The sequence below is a fragment of the Monodelphis domestica genome, chromosome 3 (assembly GCF_027887165.1).
Source record: "Monodelphis domestica isolate mMonDom1 chromosome 3, mMonDom1.pri, whole genome shotgun sequence".
Classification (NCBI taxonomy): Eukaryota; Metazoa; Chordata; class Mammalia; order Didelphimorphia; family Didelphidae; genus Monodelphis; species Monodelphis domestica.
In genome coordinates this window covers 323132499-323152529 of record NC_077229.1, presented here as the reverse complement: position 1 = coordinate 323152529, position 20031 = coordinate 323132499, and the positions used below count along the sequence as shown (strand labels likewise).

Here is a 20031-nt window from a genome sequence, read left to right as displayed (position 1 = left end):
TCCTTTTTCATGTAAAATTTTAGAGTCTAACCTAGACACCTTCTTAAATACTACCTTGTCATCATAGGAAATTTTGATACTATCTAGTTTTGGCTCTCTAAAGGAATTGTTAGATCAGTTCTGAAATAAATCCATATATCAAAGAATGTTACATCAGTGAAGACATAATTAATTTACTCTTACCTCTAAGGATCTTTAGGTAGACAATGGAATAGATTCCAGAGGTATGGATTTTTTAATGTACATCTTAAGCTTTCTATGGCAAGGGGAAAAAAAACGTTCAAAATATATAAATTTTGTTTACATGTTTTGTTTTTTTTAGGATGGCTTATGGGTTTAGAGCCCATATGATGAACCTTGGATTATACTGTCTTGGCCTTATCCCTATGACCATTCTCATTTCTAATATGCAGCCAGTTGTGGCTTTTAATTCAACAGAAAACATCAATAGTACCAATGGTGAATCAAAACCCTTAGACCATAAGGTATTATATTCAATTTATTTTCATTCTTTGACTTAATTTTGATATTATTTTTGAAATAAATAATTAGATGATCATCCATTTGAAAGGTCCTGACTAGGGCTCTAAGCTAATAGGTAGGTGACTGAATGAAAACTAGCCTTCTTCGTCTACTATCTATTGACTTTACCCTTGATGCTAAACCATGCTTAAACTGTATATTCCATCTACCCATATACCCATTTGATTTTATTATCCAACTGCTGCCTCTTATGCCACAGGCACTTCCTACCTCTTGCTCTGGGTATATATTAATAGTGTCACTAGTTCTGGAAAGGGCAACATCAGTTGTGTTCTCTGGTCCTTCCTCCATATGGGTTGTCTTTCTCCCTGACAATGGAGGCCCCTTGAAGGTAGACAATATCTCTCCTTTTATATTTCTAGCACTTATTTCAGTGTCTGGCTCATAGAAAAATTTTTATAAATCCTTTTTTACTCATTCATAGTAAGAAAGAGGAAATAAAGTAAAAAGAGAACTTGAAGTCAGAAGAAACAGAAATTGAAATCCAGCCTCTAACATTATTATTAGTTATACAGTCTTAGGCAAGTCATTTATCCCCCTTCAGCCCTAGTTACCTTCCCTTCAAAATGGGAAGATAACACTTTTTATAATTGCTTCACAAAATTTCTTGAGGAAAGACTTTATAAACCTTATAAACCTGAGCACACTATGTCAATGTGAGTTAGCACTATTAGTATTAATTCTGAAATTGCAGTGTATCAATATCAATAGAATGATATGAATGATTCCATGAAAAGCATTTAAGTGGTTATTATATGCTAAATATTTTCCTTCCAGAAGCAGATGTAAAATTAAAACAGTCCCTGACACAAAGATTTTGGGGGAGAGATAGCACATATAGCGGAAAGGTTGGCAAGGAAGGGCCACGATGTGAGTAATCATTAAAATGATGAGTGTAACAACTGAGCATTCCAGTAATATATCCTTTCCAAAGGTAATAGAGTGACTCTTTGATTACAGTTTCCAGAAAAAAAAAGATGTAATGAGAGTTGACTATAGTGGCAGGGCTGAAAATAGGCAGGGGAAAATGAGGAAATAAAATCTCAGAGAATACAGAGTAGAGTGGCCTACTTCTTTCTCCTCTCAGGTATGGCCTCTGGTGTTCCCTTTCGACAGGTGGAGCAATAGTGGCATAGAATTTGAAGCTATTTGGTCTGCTTGTCTATTTGTTGGTCTTACTGTATGTCTTGTTTTTACTTTCTCATTTAGGTACAGAACTATATTTTTCTATAACTCTGAAAAAAAGGAAATATGATTTTATTGTTATTTCCATAAAATTAATATATTGTCTTCAGAGTGGCCTCTGTGTTTGATTTAGAACTGAGGAATATAAAATAAAAAGAAAGCAAAATAAAAAAAAATTAGCACCAGATAAATGTGAACACATAAAATTATTTTCTTTTACACTGACACTTCTTTAAACTACTTATCTTATGTCCTTTTCTGTTTCAGAATTCATATCTCATAAAAGTTTGCATGATTTTAGTTTTTCTGTCAAGTGTATTTGGATTTTGCAAAGAAATGATTCAAATCTACCAACAGGTAATCAATATATTTTTCCATCTTTATAATTGTACCCACATCAAAAAGGACATTGATTTATCTAACGAAAGTTTATTTTGGTAGAAGCAGCTAACATGACTTTCTTAATTAGAACTCACAGCATATATATTAAAATATCATAGGAAAGAATGGTACTCCTTGTTGGTTCCTCTATTGGGTCAGAAACAACTTCTATATGATTTTTTTAATCCAGTATGAATCTGAGTCTGTTTAAGAAATCTAGATTATTTTACTAATGTAATTGAGTAACTTCTCATATTGAGTTTGCATTCTATCTAGTTTAGTCTCTAGATAGTTCACTTTTAACATTAGATCACTCTTTGCAGTAGCTTGCTTGATGCTTGCTTTTAAATGTTTAAACACAACTACCAAAGATTTGATCATCATGTAAAAGCAGATGATAAACAATAGTAGCACAGGGACATAAGAGGTTAGTTGTAGGGGTGTCAGTGAGAATAATGGCATTAAAAAGTCATAGGTAAGTACATTTTGTATAAATTCTGGTACAATAGTGAAAATGAGAGATCATATCTAATAGAGAAAATCCCATGGTGATTTTATGTAGCTAATTCACCAGGTTTTCTGAGAGTACAGATTCTTTGGATCAAGTTGACTGAGAGATGGATTTTGTAGCCACCTAGAGTTCAACTCACTGTTATCACAGCAAACAGTGAAACTCAGCTCTAGTTGCTTTCACAGACCTCCCACTGAGATAATGGCTCACAGTTGGACCCTTAAAATCAGACAGTTAGGTTCTTTGTCCTAGTTAGCTTGCCATACTGTAAAACTAAAAAAAAAATAATGGTGAGCTAAACAAAATATATAGAAAAACTGTTCCAATTATGTTCCAATATAGGTTCAAAACTTCAGATACTTTTGATATAGATAATCAAAAGTATCTTCAGTGATGAAGTGAAGCTCAAATGTGAACTTCCCTTAAAGACAAGGTGCAAGGATGCTAAAGAGACTCTTATAAATATTTATTGAAATATATAAGGATAAATAAAGGATTTCTAATTCTAAGGGATTCTAAATCCACCCAAATAAACTGCCAGGTTCTTCAAGGAACCGCTTCTCCTGTGTTTCACAGGCTACACTAATCCTCCCTGATCTGACTAACCCAAATTTATACTATCTAAATAAAAACTACTGCTATTATCCTTATAAATCTTTACTTCACCCTCAAATTATAAAATGGCAAAGGCTAGCTGGTTGAGTCTCAACAAGAATCAAGTTAGGACTCTGAGCCTTAACAGACTCAGAGTCCAAACCAAAGACCAGATCTTTCTTTGGTCTTCTCAGAGTTAAACAATCTATAAAACCACAATAGATACTTAATAGTGTTTCCACTTTGGAAAAGGAAAACACTGAGCTCCTTCAGATATTTCCCTCAGACAGAGAGAGAGGCAAAAATGTTACCTCCTCCAGCCCTGAGAGAGAGTCTCTTAGTGTATCTCTGCCAATTGCCAGAGAGTAATTGACATAGAAAAATGATTATAACTGTCACATCTGAAATTAACACACTCTCTCAGTTCTGCTTCAAACTCCAGTTCTTTTCTCAAGCCAGCCACTTTACTTTTTATCTCTAAACTAATAAAACAATATTTTTCTAATATCATCCTTACATCCTCACATGAACTAATTTGCTTTTTAAATTTCAATCAAATTCATTCTAATCTTATGAAAAGTAAATTGTCACAGTATTGAATGAAACTTTGATAAAGGCATGATTTTGTTTACACAGGTAGTCCTGTGAGCCTCCATTCCTTCTGAGTATCTCAATTTTTTTCTTGTGATTCTTGATTCTTGTGTCTCTAGTTTTTTCTCATTCCCTCCGTAAAGGACCCAATAAACTGTTTTTTTTTATTTTTCCTACAGAGCCATTATTTTCTCTGGGCTACATATTGTCTGACTAGTATATTTATTGTTTCTTTTTCTCACTTGTTAATTTTTCATCATCAGTAATTTATTTATCCCTGTTACTGACACATTATCATTGGTGACATACTACTGCATCGTTGTGTTCATTTTTCATTTTAGTTCTTCCAAAATGATAACATTCCATAAATTTTACTCATATGCCATTATTGAGAGAATAATTATGCAGATAAAACCTTTGTAATATGCAATGCAATCTGGTCATCGAGCACTCAGTTCCTGGTCCAGCTCAGTTTCCAACTATTGTGCCTTTAAAGGACATAAAAGCAGTAACAATAAAATCTCTTCCTTCCTATTTGTTGTTCAGTCATGTCTGACTCTTTGTGACCCCATTTAAGGTTTTATTGGCAAAGATTCTTTACATATAAGGAAATGGAGTCAAAGTTAAATGACTTGACCAGGGTCACACAACTATTAAGTAACTGAGGCTAGATTTGAACTCATGAAGAGGAGTTTTCCTAACTCCAGGCTTGGCACTCTATCCATTACCCTCTCTGGCTTCATATATCTATAGACAAATGCCTGAAGCATATATGACTACAAAGGTGAAATAATGCTAAAATAAGAAGTCAAATTCAGTCTTATTCTATTCAAATCAATGAGCATATTTTTAGTTCAGACCTATTGGTATATTAACCTACTAATAATAAAACTCCATTTATCAGCATAGATGGACAACTCTTCTGCCTTTTATACTTCTGGAGAGTTGTCTGAGGCACTGAGAAATTGAGTGACTTGCTAACAAGTATGAAATTAAGTAATGACTTGTCAAGAGCATTTGTTAAGAACCTACTATGTGCCAAACCCTGTACTAAGGGCCAGAGCTAAAAGAACAAAAATGAAACAGTCCCCGCTCTTAAGGAACTTGCATTCTAGCAGCAGAGCAACATGTACATTTATAAGTATATATAGAATATGTGTCAAAAGGAGTGATATTAGCAACTGGGAAGGCTCAGGGAAGGTTTTACATACAAAGTCGTATTTGGATTGAGATTTGAAGGTAATGAGGGATTGTGACATTTGGAAACAAGGAGGGAGAACATTCTAAACTAGGTGGCTAGACAGTGTTAAGACATGTGGAAAAGAGATGAGTGCCCCTAGGTAAGAAACATCTAGTAAGGCAATTTGCCTGGACCATTGAGTTGTGAGGGAGTAACTAGGTGGCACAGTAGATTGAGAATCAGGCCTAGAGTCAGGAAAACTCATCTTCTTGAGCTCAGACCCAGACCTAACACCTCTTAGCTGTGTGACTCTGAGCAAGTCAGTTAACCCTGTTTACTTCAATTTCCTCATCCATCTTCAAAAAGAGCTGGAAAAATAAATGACAAACCACTCCACTATCTTTGCAATAAACCCCCAAATGGGGTCAGAAGGAGTTGGGCACTACCTGAATTGCCTGAACAAATGTCTAAGAAGACTTGAAAATTATGAAGCTGGATTATAAAAAGTTATAAATGATTTCAGAGAATATTCAGGTTTTCGGGAATCCAGTTTTTGCTTGGAATATGCTTATATTAGAGACACAGTCTAGGAAGCTCTAATCCTCATTATAATCCTTTCCAGGAGACTCCCTGAGTTAATCCTGCCTCTAAGGAAGACCTTATAAGATTTAAATTAGGTTTTGACTGAATATGAGAGTTATAAAAATGGTTACCAATTATAAAATATTAGCCCTTAAGTCAAAATTTCTGTAAGCAGCTTTTATTTACAACAAGGTAGAGATAGTGAAAGTGGGAAATATAGGAAGGAGACAAAGCCTGATGTAGCCTACCAGCCCTAAGTGCTGCTCTTGTGAAGTCTGGCTCAACCCCTGGCAGGGGCTTCCCCGAATCCCACATGGATTTCCCAGTAGTCCTTAACCAGAAATCGCAGTAGTGTCTTCAGCCAGATTTCCATCAATGCAGAATAACTCCAAGGAAAAGTCTGTCTCTTCAGCTCTACTCACCAACACAGGGAAGAGTTTCTCCAAGGAACCAGCCTCTCCAAAACCAAGGAAGCAAAGAGACCAAACCATATTGGATCTCTTCTTTTATACCCCTGTTTTTCCACATCATTTCCTGTCTCTCCCCCCTTCATAGGGACCAATTGCAGTCTTTTGATTTGCCTAGCACTGCCAAGGGGGTCAGTGCTTATGGCCTTTGGGGGGGTATGAACTAATAAGTAACTTGTGAACTCTCTTGCCTAGCTAGCTACTAAGTAGGGGTATTTTAAGTTCTTGATTTGATTAACTAAAAATAGAGAAAGGGAGAGTTAATTCTATCTTCACAACCTATATAATTCCTCAACCATTTTGGACTAAATTAAATGTATACTGAAATCTCATAGTGTTTCCAACCATAACCAAAGACTTAAGTCTGCTCTAGAGATGACATGTAAACATAATAAAAAGTCACCTAGGAGCAGGAGAATGACATTTAGGTGGTGAGCTCCTTGAGGACAAAGACTGTTTTTGCCTATCTTTGAATCCCCAGGACATAGGACAGTGCTAGGCACAAAGAAGGTACTTAAACATGTTTATTGACTTTATTTGATGTGAGTCTAATTTGTGCTTTACAAAAATTGTTGTAGTTACTATGAGGAAGATTAGAATGGAGAGAACTGTGAGTCAAGCACTCACTGTGTTTTCTTATTGTGCTGAGAGTTATGGATAGGAAGACAAAAAAAAAAGAGGCCCCCCAATTTAAATAGCAAATCTTCCATGAGAGTTGGAAGGAAAGAATAGCAAGAACACATAAAAATACAAAATAATTTCAGGGAAAAACATTAATAATTGAAGGAAATAAGAAAGGACTGTGATAGGTCCCATGATTGGAATTAGGCCCTTGCAGGTACTAGTTTGATTGAAAGGAATAGAAATAATAATTTAGGGAAGGCAAGTAGCATTGTGCATTAAGGAGCTCTATTTGAGAAAAATATAAGTATTGGGGAAGGTAAGCATAGTTAAAAGCACTTTAGTGAAGATCAGCAAAGGGGAATTAGTAGTGATATTGTCACTTGAACAGATAACCACTCAGACCAAAAGGGAAAATAGTTGACTAATCAGGAAATAGATCACAATCTTATCACAAAGGCATGACAGAGTAGTCATGGGGATTGTCAATTATCTACACATCTTTCTCTTCCAGAAGCAGAGAAGTTAATAATTTATGGACTTCCCTTAATGTTAATTTCATTCTTTAAGAATACAGACATCCATAAAGGGGAGTAACCCCTGAAATCTGCATTTCTGGCAGAGGAGAGGAAAGAGATTTCCTCAATAGCTTTCCTTTTCCTATCCCCCTATAGCTTTCTTCCTCTTAATTTCAATCTCAGCCAACTGTCTCTACCTGGTGGACCTTGGAGAAGTCACCCTTGTGTACTTCCTCAGGTGGAAAATAGAAAAAAATTATACTCAACAATATCAGTTGTTGCTTTCATTTCTGAACCCCTTGATCTTAAGAATATGAAAAATATTAGTATTAACTACATGGCATGGGGGTGTAGGCTGACTTTCTTCATGATAGTACGTTAATATCATGTCATATTCGTATACCATTGTAATCTTCCCTTTCTTTTAAATTCCAGAAAACAAATTACTTTTTGGATCACACCAATCTAATAGAATGGGTAATCTATACTACTAGCATCGTTTTTGTGTTACCTTTATTTGTCAGTATACCAAATGACATCCAGTGGCAATGTGGAGCAATTTCTGTTTTCTTGTTCTGGATGAACTTCTTATTGTATCTTCAGAGGTAAAGTTTTTCTCTCTCTCAACCCTTACCTTTCAGCTTAGAATCAACACTGTGTATTAGATCTAAGGCAGAAGAATGTGGTAAGAGTTAGACAATAGGGGTTAAGTGGCTGCCCAGAATCACACATCTTTGAAGTTTTTCAGGCTAGATTTGAATCCAGGATCTCTTATCTCTAGGCCTTGTTCTCACTTCACTGAGCCACCTGGCTGCTCCCAAATTACTACATATTTTTAAACAACAACAATGAAAACTCCAAAGTACAACCAGATTTTATATCTTGGAGATATTTTAATTTTTCATAGATTTTAAAAATGCATTGACCTTCATATATGCTATTTGTAAATACATACTGTTACATAGACTTTTAGATATATTAATATGTGTGTATGCACATTTATGTATATATTCACATTTTTTATAAACAGTATATATGCTTCTCTGAGATGAGCTGTATTTATTTGAGGAATATAGGCTAATTGTCTTTGAAAATTCCTGAACTCTTTCTTTTTTTTTAAACCATTCCCTTCCATCTCAGAACCAATACTGGGTATTTTTCTAAGGCAGAAGAGTGGTAAGAACAGGGTTAAGTGACTTGCTGCTGCACAGCTAGGAAGTATCTGAGGTCCTGGATCTCCCATCTCTAGGTCGGGCTCTCAATCCACTGATCAGCCTAGCTTCCCCTGGAGCTGCCCCCTTAAGACATTTGTATAATTGGAGTTTTGTTGGAGTGTGAGAAGTCAAAGAAAAGTGAAAAACGTCACATTTTATGGGAGGAAATTCCAGCTTTTTCTTTGTGTCTATTTGTCCATAGATGCAAGATATAAGATGATCCACTTCAAGGCCAGACTTCTATGTAGTGCCCCACACTGCTTCTCTTTTCACTATCAGTCAGTATATTACTAATTCACAAGACAAATTGTCCATGTAACCTACAAAACGGGTAAATGACTTTAGAAGAAAAATAGCCTATACACAAAATCAATTCTATCTTCACATCTGGTAACCCACTACTGCCCTCATATAAAATGAAGTTTCAGCTCTCTGACAAGAGGGGCCTGGCTTGTGGTTTGATGAGTTGAAAAAATGAACTTATTCTAAATAGAGATCAAATGAATGGATGAAAAAGCACTAATGTAGTGCATGCTATATGCCAAGTATTGTGCAAGAATCAATGTAATCTAAAGAATAAAATATAGAATTTGAAATATTGCATTTAAAAATTTTGTTTGTTTTTGTGTTTCTTCCTAGATTTGAAAATTGTGGAATCTATGTTGTAATGTTGTTAGAAATTACTAAAACCTTGCTGAAGACTACTTTTGTGTTTTTTTTCCTAATCTTGGCTTTTGGACTTGGATTTCATGTTCTCCTGGGCTTACAGGTATGATGCCCTAGTGATATATTATCACTAGCATTATAAACAATGAAAATAAGTATGTGTCTATTCATTCATCATCTCTTGACATTCATATTTAGCACTTTTTTACCCATTAAATCCTTGTTTAATGGATGTGAATGAGATTTGGTCAGTATTTATGATTTTCAAAATAAAAGATCATCACTTAAAAAGACATTTTTTCCTTTTGTATCTTTTCATAGATTGAATACTATATTTTTTCTTTCATGTATATCTTTTCTTCATAATTTTCTTTTGGGGTCAGGGTAATCTTACATATTGTCTGTGAATTTTTATTGTTGCCCTTTTTTTGTCTCCAGAGTGCATTCTACACCCCGACCCTCTCTATAATTCAGACCTTTAGCATGATGCTAGGAGATATTAATTACCATGATGCTTTCCTTGGACCATATCTGGACAATCATCTGCCATATCCTCTTCTATCATTTATATTCCTTATTATCTTCACCTTGTACATTCCAATTGTTCTAATGAATTTACTTGTAAGTACTTACTTTTTTAATTTCATAAAATCTCATTGCTTCCCCATGGTGTTGATATGACTTGTATTTATTTTTAAATGGGGTTCTACTGATGGTCCACTGGAAGATGTGATCATAGGTCCTTGAAGGTTATGCCAGTATACAGTAGGTTGTACCAAGCAAGATGGCTATATGGGCCCCAAATATTAGACTATGCCTATGATTTCAGAGGATTAGCCCATCTAAATTTGGAGAAGTTCATCAGCAAGTTTACTGAAGGGAGATAAATTCTTCAGTTCAATCTACAAGCATAAACTATTTCCTATAGAAAATAGTGTAATGATTTAATGATGGCATATTGGTGGAAGGTGGGGGGACCCACTCCACTAATATCGCAGATGTTTTAAATAATATTAAGTCACAAGTTGGAGGATTTCATATTATCAGAGATCATTGCAGTCAATCATGACAGTAGGATGCAATCTTTGCCTGTGTTGACCCCTTCCCCCAAAGTGATTAGCAGAGTGTCATGTTTGATTTTGCATATCCTTAATGCCTTTTGATACTAATAGTCTTGCTAAAATAGAATGGGATATCTCAGCCCATAAAGAGGTATGTGTACTCTTAATTAAGGAATTAGAATGTTAAGCTAGAATTAACCAATTAACCTTAGAGAGTTAATAATAATTTGCTAATACATTATAGATTGGTTTGGCAGTTGGTGACATTGCTGAAGTACAGAAGAATGCATCCCTGAAAAGGATTGCCATGCAGGTAAATACCATATATAGAAAAACATTAGGACTAAACTTAGAATGATGATTTTTTGCATGTCAACTAGTTGATTTACTGAAAACAAGTTATTAGGCCATTATTTACCAAGTGCTTTTAAAATAAGTATTTAAATGATTCCCAGGAATTGTTTCATTGTAGTCACATCTTGACTTTTCCCCATTGTCTGGTCTCTTTGCTATAGCCAGAAAAACAAACAAAGAAAAAACCTAGAAGGAATATTCATATCAGGGAGATTTCTTACCTTTCTGTACTTTTCAGTATATAACCACTCTGCTAGTTATTAAATCCAGGAGACATGTTCAGTTGGGTAAATAATCCTCATTCTAGACAGCTGTTCATTATATTCACTTTGAAGCAGGAAAAAAAAAAAAGATAGGGGACACAAGAGGACTCAGGCTGTGTTGTGAATGGGAATTTTAGCTTTCAGCCGGGAGCCTATGAATTTGTCACAGTGGAGAGAGACAGACAGGCACAGAAAGATAGAGAGATACAGATGGAAAGACACAGATACAGAGACACAGGGACAGACAGAGGCAGAGAATTTCACAATTCTGATTATCTAGCTCATTTAGAAATTAAACTTTCCCTCCTAGCAATGTATTCCAAGAAAAAAATTATCAGATATATTCTTATATAAATTAAATTGTGTAACAAATGGATAGGATTTTGCAGAAGACACTAATGTTTTTCACATTTACCTTTTTATGCTCCCCTTTAAAAATGACTACAAAAAAGCATAATTCAGTGAAACCAATTCTCCTATTAGTTTAATATAATAAGGTCCAGGTGTGTTACTTTGTGATTATCTTAATCAATATAGGATGGAATTTAGAGAACTATAGGAAAAGCTAATTTACTGTATCTTCAGTTCGACTTTGCCAAATATCTTTTGCATTTCAATTCATTTCAGCAAGCAATTATTTAGCGTCTACTTTATACCAGACCCTGTACTAGATTCTGGGGATATGAAGGGGAAAAAGGTCCCTTCCCCCAAGAAGTTATCACTCCATTGTCATCAATCCAGGAGTTCTCTGCCAACCACCTGAAATGCTGATATGCTAAATTATGAATTCAAGAACGGTCTTTATTCTTAAGATCTTGAGTGTGCTAGAAATAGAGTAGATATCCTGTTTTAAAAGATTAGGAAACTGATTTTTTTGTTTTGCCCAGCCAGAAAGTCACTTCCATGGAGATGTGGGTTGAGTTGCAGGAGTTCCAGTAGGTAGATGAATTTTTTTTCCTCAAAAATGAGTTGTAAGCCTGGTCAAAGAATTGAATAAATAGTCATTTATTTCCATACCATAAATATTAGAAGAAATGTTTATGGGTTGACAAGTTTTGATATGACTTGATCTTCTTGATTCTAGTCTTTCACAATTATTTTTTCTTTTAATATTCATTCAGTCATTTATCCTTTTAAGATCTGCTATGGATAAAACAATGTATTAGTTATTCCGAGGTCATAAAGTTGATAAAAATCTTAGTCTCTGCAGAACCTTGAATTGCTTAAAAACTATTTGAGGATGCTGAAGGTAGAGAGCTATCAGGCTACCCAAGGGGGAGTGAATAAATCCAACTTGGCAAAATGGAACACATTAAAGTTTCTGTGTTGATCAGTATTGTGAACACTTTATGCACGTCCAACCTAGGAATCACACACACACACACACACACACACACACACACACACACAGGCATACACTCACACACACACAAAACACTCAGAAAAATCTAATAGAGGGGAGAGTTAAACAATAAAGCATTTATTGAATGGGTCTTCAGTTATTTTGAAACATAATTGGAAAGAAAAGACTAATATGTATGGACTAAATGAATGAATGATATATAATAAATGACAGATTTGGAAGAAAGAAAAGGTTTAATAGAGGAGTAGGGACTTGAACTGGACATTGATGGTTGAATGGAATTTAAAAGGTAGAAAGACTGTAGTATTTTAGATAGAGGCAAGAAAATGAGCAAAGACAGAAAAGTGGAGTTTAGTATTTTTCCGTTTCTTGAACAGTGAGAATGTCTACTTAATTGGAGTGTTAAGGGTATTTTGCTATGGTATCTGTTTGTTACTGTTGAAGCAGTTGGTTGTCAGCTGTAGTAGAGCTTAGGCCTTTGTCACAGGCTTTGGCCTAACAAAAAATGGCTGACAGCAACAGATTCAGGGACACAGCTTTACAAACAAAACCTCTAATTAATAAGGTTTAGAAAAGATAGGGATAGATAAAGTGGTAGAGGATAGGTTCCCTAATTCTAAGGGGGTGCGAACTTATCCCGATCCCCAAATCTAGGACTTCTCATGAGTTTACTTCTGTCCAGAGTCCCAGACCTACTCTGAACTCCTTAAAACTTATCACTAACTCCCCAAATCTATGCTAAATACTCTGATAGTTATTATCTTTTATATATAGTAAGTTACTGTCTCCTTTGATTCTGTCAGCTCACTTCTCCAACTTTCTGGGCCTAGTCAAGTTTGGGCCTTGGTAGGCCTCAGAGCCTGTCTCTGCTCTAAAGTCACAAAGATGATATACAGCTTCTCTTTTCTTCTTGTCTTCTGGTCTTCTTCAATAGCTATTCCCAACTCTACAACACTTCCTTTTTCCAAACTGCCACTCAGGTTTTCCAGGTTTCCAAAAGAGCCAAGTTTCAGCTTTCTCCAAGATAGATACACAACCAGGAGTGAGTGCCAGCTGGAAAACCAACCTACCTCTCTTCCTCAAGATTCCCTGCAGGCCTCAAAATTCTCTTGAACCTTTCTCCAAGATTCCAAGCTGGGCTTAAGGCAATGTGATCTGGAAGTCTCTTCACTCTGTCTCCCAAATCTTTTTTAATCCTAATAAGAAGAAAAGGTTCAGGCTCATGAATTTTAATTGAGCCTAGGTTATGGAAGACCTTTTTTCTAACCTTAGGACACTGGACTTGACTTACTACATGGTAGTAGGACATTTTAAGCTCTTGGGAAAAGAAGTGGCATAATGAAAATGGTATTTAAGAAAGATTAATATCATAATTTTAACCCCATACATTTTATCTTAGAATCAATACTCAGTATTCATTCTAAAGCAGGAGTGGTAAGGAATAGGCATTTGGGGTTCAATGACTTTCCCAGGGTCACACAGCTAAAATGTGTCTGAGATCCTATTTGAACCAAAGACCTCTTGTCTCCACACCTGTCTTTATCTACTGGTCCATCTAGCCAGCCTCATAATGTTTTTGTTTGTTTCTTTTTAGACCATAGAGCAAAGAAGGAAAGTACGTCTTATATGTACATATTTTTCCTCATGTAGTCTCTTCCATTAAAACTGGAGATAATTTTGGCCAGGGACCTTAGTTGTTGTTGTTGTTGTTTTTGTACCATCACTGAATCTAACGAACATAGTTTGGTGGGAAGATGGTAAAATTAGTGTTTCTTATTAAATTTTGTTGATAATGGGACATATAAGTTGGCAATCCCATGGTGACTTCAATGGAGCACTGAAGACCAGGTAAAAGGGCAGGATGAGATGGAATGGGATAGAAAATCATTGTTAAATGCTTACTGTGTGCAAAGTACACTTCTAAGTGCTAAGGATATATGAAGGTAGTTTCATTTCTTATGGAGCTTATGTTCTAATTGGAAGAGTCAACACATAAATGAGGGTTCATGTGCTTATCCAATTCATGACAGACAGAAAAGACAGTGTATTTCAGGAGAGAAAGTAGCAGAGCAGATAGTGAGGACCCATTGACTTTTGAAAAGGTAAGACAGATAGAGTGATAGGGGAATCATTGTCTTAGTCAAACTACTTCAAGCATTGAATGAATTCTCCAAGGGAGGAGATATAGATGAAAAAGAGACTAACTTTTTTCCTGCTATCTCTATTCTTCCTTATTAGCCCATATTTCCACTAGAGGCTATGGGATGAGGTAAAAGAGTGGAATTGGTACCCGAAAGAGAAGCAATGGCAAAATTATTCTTATTTGTCTTTTGCTTTTGAAGAGGGCCACTGATATCATGAGATGATGATGTCTTGACATACATAGATTGGGTTGAAGTGAGGCAGAGTTGCACAAATTTGTTAGCCTCCCTCTCTCTTTCAGAGTCATTAAAATCCAGGGTAAAAACAAGTCAGGACAACGGATGATGATCCAGCATGCAGTATATGGCTTGGCATCTTCTATGTCTGACCAAGTTCTAAATGGTTCATAGCACCTGCTTCAGCTTTAGACACTCAAACAAATTGTTCTCTTGCACCCATTCTGCCAAGGGAAGTCTTCATATGCTGGGGACAGAAACCCTCCTTCAACTCACCAATGGGTTTGTGGTCCACTGGTTACCCTCATCCTGGTTAGCCCATTTCTTGTGAAGATTTACAAGGGTGTGGCTGCTGTTCATGCAACAGCTTCTTGGAGCCACAGGTGAAAGAGTTAATTACAGGTGGGCACCAACAATGGATGAGCAGCTGGGAAAATGGCTTGGCAAGCCTTTATACCAGAGATACCAGTTTTCCTTGAATACTCATACACCATAGAGATGTAATAGTGTTGATAAAAAAGAAGGAATACATTCCTAAGTGATTTTTAGTGACAGCATAATATCAAGAAATCCAACTAAAATTTATTATTAATTAATATGTAAGATTTTTTTAAATGTTCATGCTAATGAGTGTATTTTTGCTGTATTGTGTTTTAGGTGAAACTTCATACCAGTTTAGAGAAAAAACTTCCATTTTGGTTCCTTCATAAGGTGGACCAGGAAACAATCATTGTATATCCTAACAGGAGGAAGAACTTTGGATTAATGGTAAATGCATGCTATCACATTAAAGTTATAAAACTGTGCACTTATATGTAATGTATTATCTCATAGGACATCTTTTTTGGACTTTGAGACTAATCCTGTCCATAAGAAACAATTACCATTAAAAAAAGATGCATTAACTCATTATAAGAATAATATGAAATAGATAAGTAGAGGTGATTTAAATAAATCTAAAAGCTATCCAAACTCAGTTATTTACTTCCTTCTACATGATAGGGCAGAATATGTTAATTTTCTCACAATAATAGTGAGTAGTCATTGCAGCATAGTTGAAAAATGTAACCCAAAGTGATAAAAAAGTCTATTTCCACATCTAAATACAAATAACTTTCTGAGCTTCCTCATTCATCCAGATATAACAACTATGAACCTAGAGGTAAGAGGGCAAATAATCCACAAAGTTAGTATTTAAATTAATATACTTGTAAATGTGTTATTTCCATACATTTGTTAGTCAATTTTAATATGTACAGCATCATACAGGGGAAAGTGTTGACTCTGAATACATAGTAAACTGGAGTCCTGGATTCTAAAGTAAGTTTTGATACTAAAAGCTTGTGATTTTGATCAAAGTCTCTGCCTTAATGCAAAAAAAAATGCAAAACACCAGAGATTATATATAATAACATCTTTGTTTAATTAGAGTTCACTGGTGATCAGTGATGGTTGTAGAAGAAATGAGTTCCGGTAATTAACAGGTTTGAAAATACAAGTGCAGACAGAGCAATGATGAGTAAAGTTCTTGTTAACTCTCTACTGAAATAATCAGACTGTAGCTGCATACACTTATCTTACTCAATTTAATAGTTTATATAAGACTTAAAGAAAATCCACCTAGTATACTCTGCTCTAATATATAAAGGATAACAGATTCTTTACCATTTTCCCTACTACTCTTAGTGCACATTCATCTTACATTCAAAATGAAAAACCTCTTCCTGCCTCTATAGTGAAAAATTCCCAACAACCAACACTCTTGCAACTATTTAAACCTGATTAAGAAAATGCAGATAGTCATTTATGGAGCAATTTCCTAAAACTATTTACATAGGCCAAAGAGAATTATGTAAAGATAATTTTATAGAACTAATATCTCGTGAATAGGGTTAACATATTTATTATCTGAGATTTTTAAAAATCCTGATCTAAGTAAATGCTAATTTAACTGCCATGTTTTATCCCATAGAATATATTCAATTTCTTCTTTTGTGCTCGATATACAAAACCAGAAATACAGAGTGCTGATACACCTTTAGAAGTGGAAGTTTTGAAGCAGAAATACAGGTATTATTTATACTTCTGTGTCAAATAATTTCATGGGTAATTGTGGATTTGTGCTAGGAGGTGTGTTGCTTATACAAGAATTTAAAATTTAGTTTTTATGCTAAATATTAAAGTTCTAAAGTAATATTATAGTCACAGATTTAAAATATAGCCCGAGTCAAAATGACTTTTAGCAGTTTTATTTACAAAGAGGTTGAAAGAGGGAAAATGGAAAAATGTGAAGAAAGTAGAGAATTGTCTAGCCTATTACCCTAAGTGCTGCCCCAGTGTCCAGCTCAGTCCTGGCAGGGCTCAATAATCTTCAGACAGAGGTCCTGGTGGTATCTTCAGCCAGAGTTCTACCAACACAGCCTTCTCCAAAACCTAGGCAGGAATCTCTGGAACAATATCTCCAGAAGCCAGGAAAGGAAGGCCAGCTACTCACCCAGCAAACTGTCACAGGATCCAGGGAAAGAGTCTCCTCCTTCAGTTCAGCTCACTGATGCAGTGTCCAAAGACAAACTAAGAAGTTCAAAGGAAAAGTCCCTTGGATAGAAAGTTCAGGACTTTTTATAGTCTTTTTCCATGTCATTTCCTATCCCTTCCCCACTTTATGAGAATCAATCACAGTCTTTCAACTTGCCTAGCATTGCCCAGGGTTGGGTGGCAGTAGCCTTTGGAGTTGTGACCTTACTCTACTAATTCTCTTATGAATTCTTTTACTCAGTATTAACTAAAGGTGCTTTGAGTTCTTGATTTGATGAGCTAAAAATAGACAAGGGGAGAGTTAATCCTATCTTCACACCTAATTGATTGATGCTGGTAGTGTGATGGTAAATGGAAGTAAAAAAATGGTTTCCTGGGTATTTGATAGCAGTGTTTCAATTTCATCTATATACACGCTTTCTATACTTATAAGGAATTGTTTTGTAATTATATAGGAAAAGTTATGGTTTACTTTGGCATTTTATTTAGGTACACATGCCATGGGGATATGGTTTCTCTAGGAAACATGTTTTGGAGGCCCTGAAGTGCATTTTGTGTCCCTTCATTGTAAACCTCACAACTTCATACCAACCACATGGACAGAGGCAAAGTGTAATAAATCTCTGTTCTGAGAGTAATCAAATAAAAAAATTGCTTCTTGGGAACATGACTCAAGAATAATCACCCAGCTTCCCAGCTTGCTCTCCTAAATGTAAACATTAGGACAGAAATAATTTTGTTTGAATGGTTCACTTTTGCTTAGCATACCTTTCCCAATGCTCAGATACCTTAGGTCATATATGTTACCTTCTGCTCAGATTCTTTGCCTTTTGACATAAGTACTTGATGAGGGATAACTGGGAGATGGACTTTTGGGCAGATTTGAGAGGAGAGAGGGAGTCACAACCTTACTCTAGCTCAAGTAGTATGCTGAAGGAGAGAATTAAACTGAAAAATAATTCATGAATTATGTGTACCCATTTAGGCTGAAGGATCTTGCTTTCCTTCTGGAAAAACAGCACGAGCTCATCAAGCTTATCATTCAGAAGATGGAGATCATCTCTGAGGCCGAGGATGAAGACAATAATTTTTCATTTCAACAAAGATTTAGGAAGCAACAGTTAGAGAGAAATAGCAAGTGGCACAGTGTGCTAAAAGCAGTGAAAGCAAAAAAGAAATTGTGTTTAATACCCCACAACTAGCTCTCTGTTATTTTTGGTTTACTTCCCTCACTGACTAAATTCATTTGGGACTTTTATTCATTTTATCCTATCTAACTTCCATTTGTGAGGGACAGGAGGGAAGAAGAGACAGAGCTGTGCTTCTAACTCTGAGTAATTTTTATGTTCTTAAAATTTATACAAAAATTAAACAAATTTGCCTGTCATGTTTCATTCATTGAAATTATATTTTAAATTTGTCCCTGTTGATACCTTCAACTCAAAACATATCTCTTATTATTTGAGTGAGCAAACTTTAAGAAAAAAATAAATGATAATGAGTCATACATATGAATATCATTTTAGAGCTTAAATGTCAATATGTATAACACTGAGATGCCTATCTTGAATAATAGATAACCTAGTAGACCATAATCATAAGAACTATATTCATGCCTGCCATTTGTGCTGTTGTCCTTCAATTTAATTTGTGAATACCCTATGTTTACTCTATGTGCTCTGTAGATTAGGCTGCTAAAGCAAGAACTCGCCTCGGTCCTGCTTGTTTACCACCAATGCATTTGATGTCATGAGAGCTTTCTGTGAGAAGATAAGAGTAATCTACTGTGCATGAAAATAGTTTCTTCCTGAATGTAATCTGACCCGGTTATGCTGTTATATCCATTTCTAGTAATCATCCTAATAAACTATCTTTAATGTTCATGTGCTCCTTTGTATTCAACCAATTTAAAATTTATAAAAAATGTTCTCAGATACTTCTTATCTGTGTGTCCCTGAACAAGTCATCTAACCTCTCTCATTATCAGTTTCTTTTTCAGTAAAATGGGGATAATAAATAGTTCCTAACTTACAAGGCTGTTATAATGATCAAGTGAGATGACATTTATAAATATTATGTCTTTAAGGAATCTTAGACACAAATAAGGTTAATAACTACTGTATTTCACTAAGAAACCTTTTAGGTCTAATACTCTGACTATGAAGACTGTCTCCAAAATACAAATCCCTAGTACTTGAGACAGTGCCTGGCACAGCGTATGAGCTTAATAAATGTTTATTGCTTGACTAAGAGCAGTAACTTCTTGGTCACCAATTAATCATTAATCAATCAATAAACTTTATTAACTATGTGCCAGACCCCAAGCTAAGTGCTGGTAATTTAAGAAGAGACAAAAAATATAGTCCCCGCCCTCAAAGAGTTTATGAGGTAATGGATTTTTTTAATGGCTTAATCCTGGCTCTCTATACCATTTCAATTACATTTTAAAATGTTTGTAGTTGACCACCAGCAATTCACTTAGCTCCTTGTTTGGGTGGTCTAGATTGTAGTACCCAGTCTGATTAGATTCCCATCCTTTCTTGTATCTCTGTCATCCATTTTTCATTGCCTTACCATTCCAGATGATCAATCTTCTTCATAGAAGTCTATTCAAGTTCAACATCACAGATGTTTGGAAAATGTGTAAAAATATCTGCTCAAATACCGGAATTTCATGTAAATTATATTCTCATGGTAACACGTGCAAGAATAAGGGTGAGATAAATATTCATTGTTTACTCTATACAGAACACTGAGCTAGATTCTAGAAATTTAAAGATGAAAAAGGAGCTGGCAGTCTAGTGGATAATAAGATGAGTGAGGATGAATTGTTCAGTTCCATGATGGTGCTATTAGGATGTCAATAAATCACCCAAGACTCCAACCTTCCTTGAGGTGTGACTTTTCCTTCTACTTTTCCCATTGGTCTTCCCCTTTGGAGAAATGTCTTTTTTCTTTCAAATCAAGCCATAGGAGTAAATATGACATTTACCCATCTCAATGCCAGCCTACCTAGTTAAGATT

The 20031-nt window shown here is 35.3% G+C and overlaps 1 protein-coding gene across 1 annotated transcript in view; it reads left to right on the top strand.

Moving 5' to 3' along the window:
* Window positions 1–18888, top strand: part of TRPA1 (transient receptor potential cation channel subfamily A member 1) — a 62901-nt gene extending 44013 nt beyond the window's left edge. Inside the window, exons 19-27 of the mRNA XM_007486979.2 lie at window positions 323–485; window positions 1996–2085; window positions 7609–7778; window positions 9027–9156; window positions 9492–9674; window positions 10359–10427; window positions 15130–15240; window positions 16445–16542; window positions 17993–18888. Of these exons, the coding sequence (XP_007487041.2) occupies window positions 323–485; window positions 1996–2085; window positions 7609–7778; window positions 9027–9156; window positions 9492–9674; window positions 10359–10427; window positions 15130–15240; window positions 16445–16542; window positions 17993–18209 (1231 nt within the window). The 3' untranslated portion in view covers window positions 18210–18888. The remainder of the gene's footprint in view (window positions 1–322; window positions 486–1995; window positions 2086–7608; window positions 7779–9026; window positions 9157–9491; window positions 9675–10358; window positions 10428–15129; window positions 15241–16444; window positions 16543–17992) is intronic.
* The last annotated feature ends 1143 nt before the right edge of the window (window positions 18889–20031 follow it).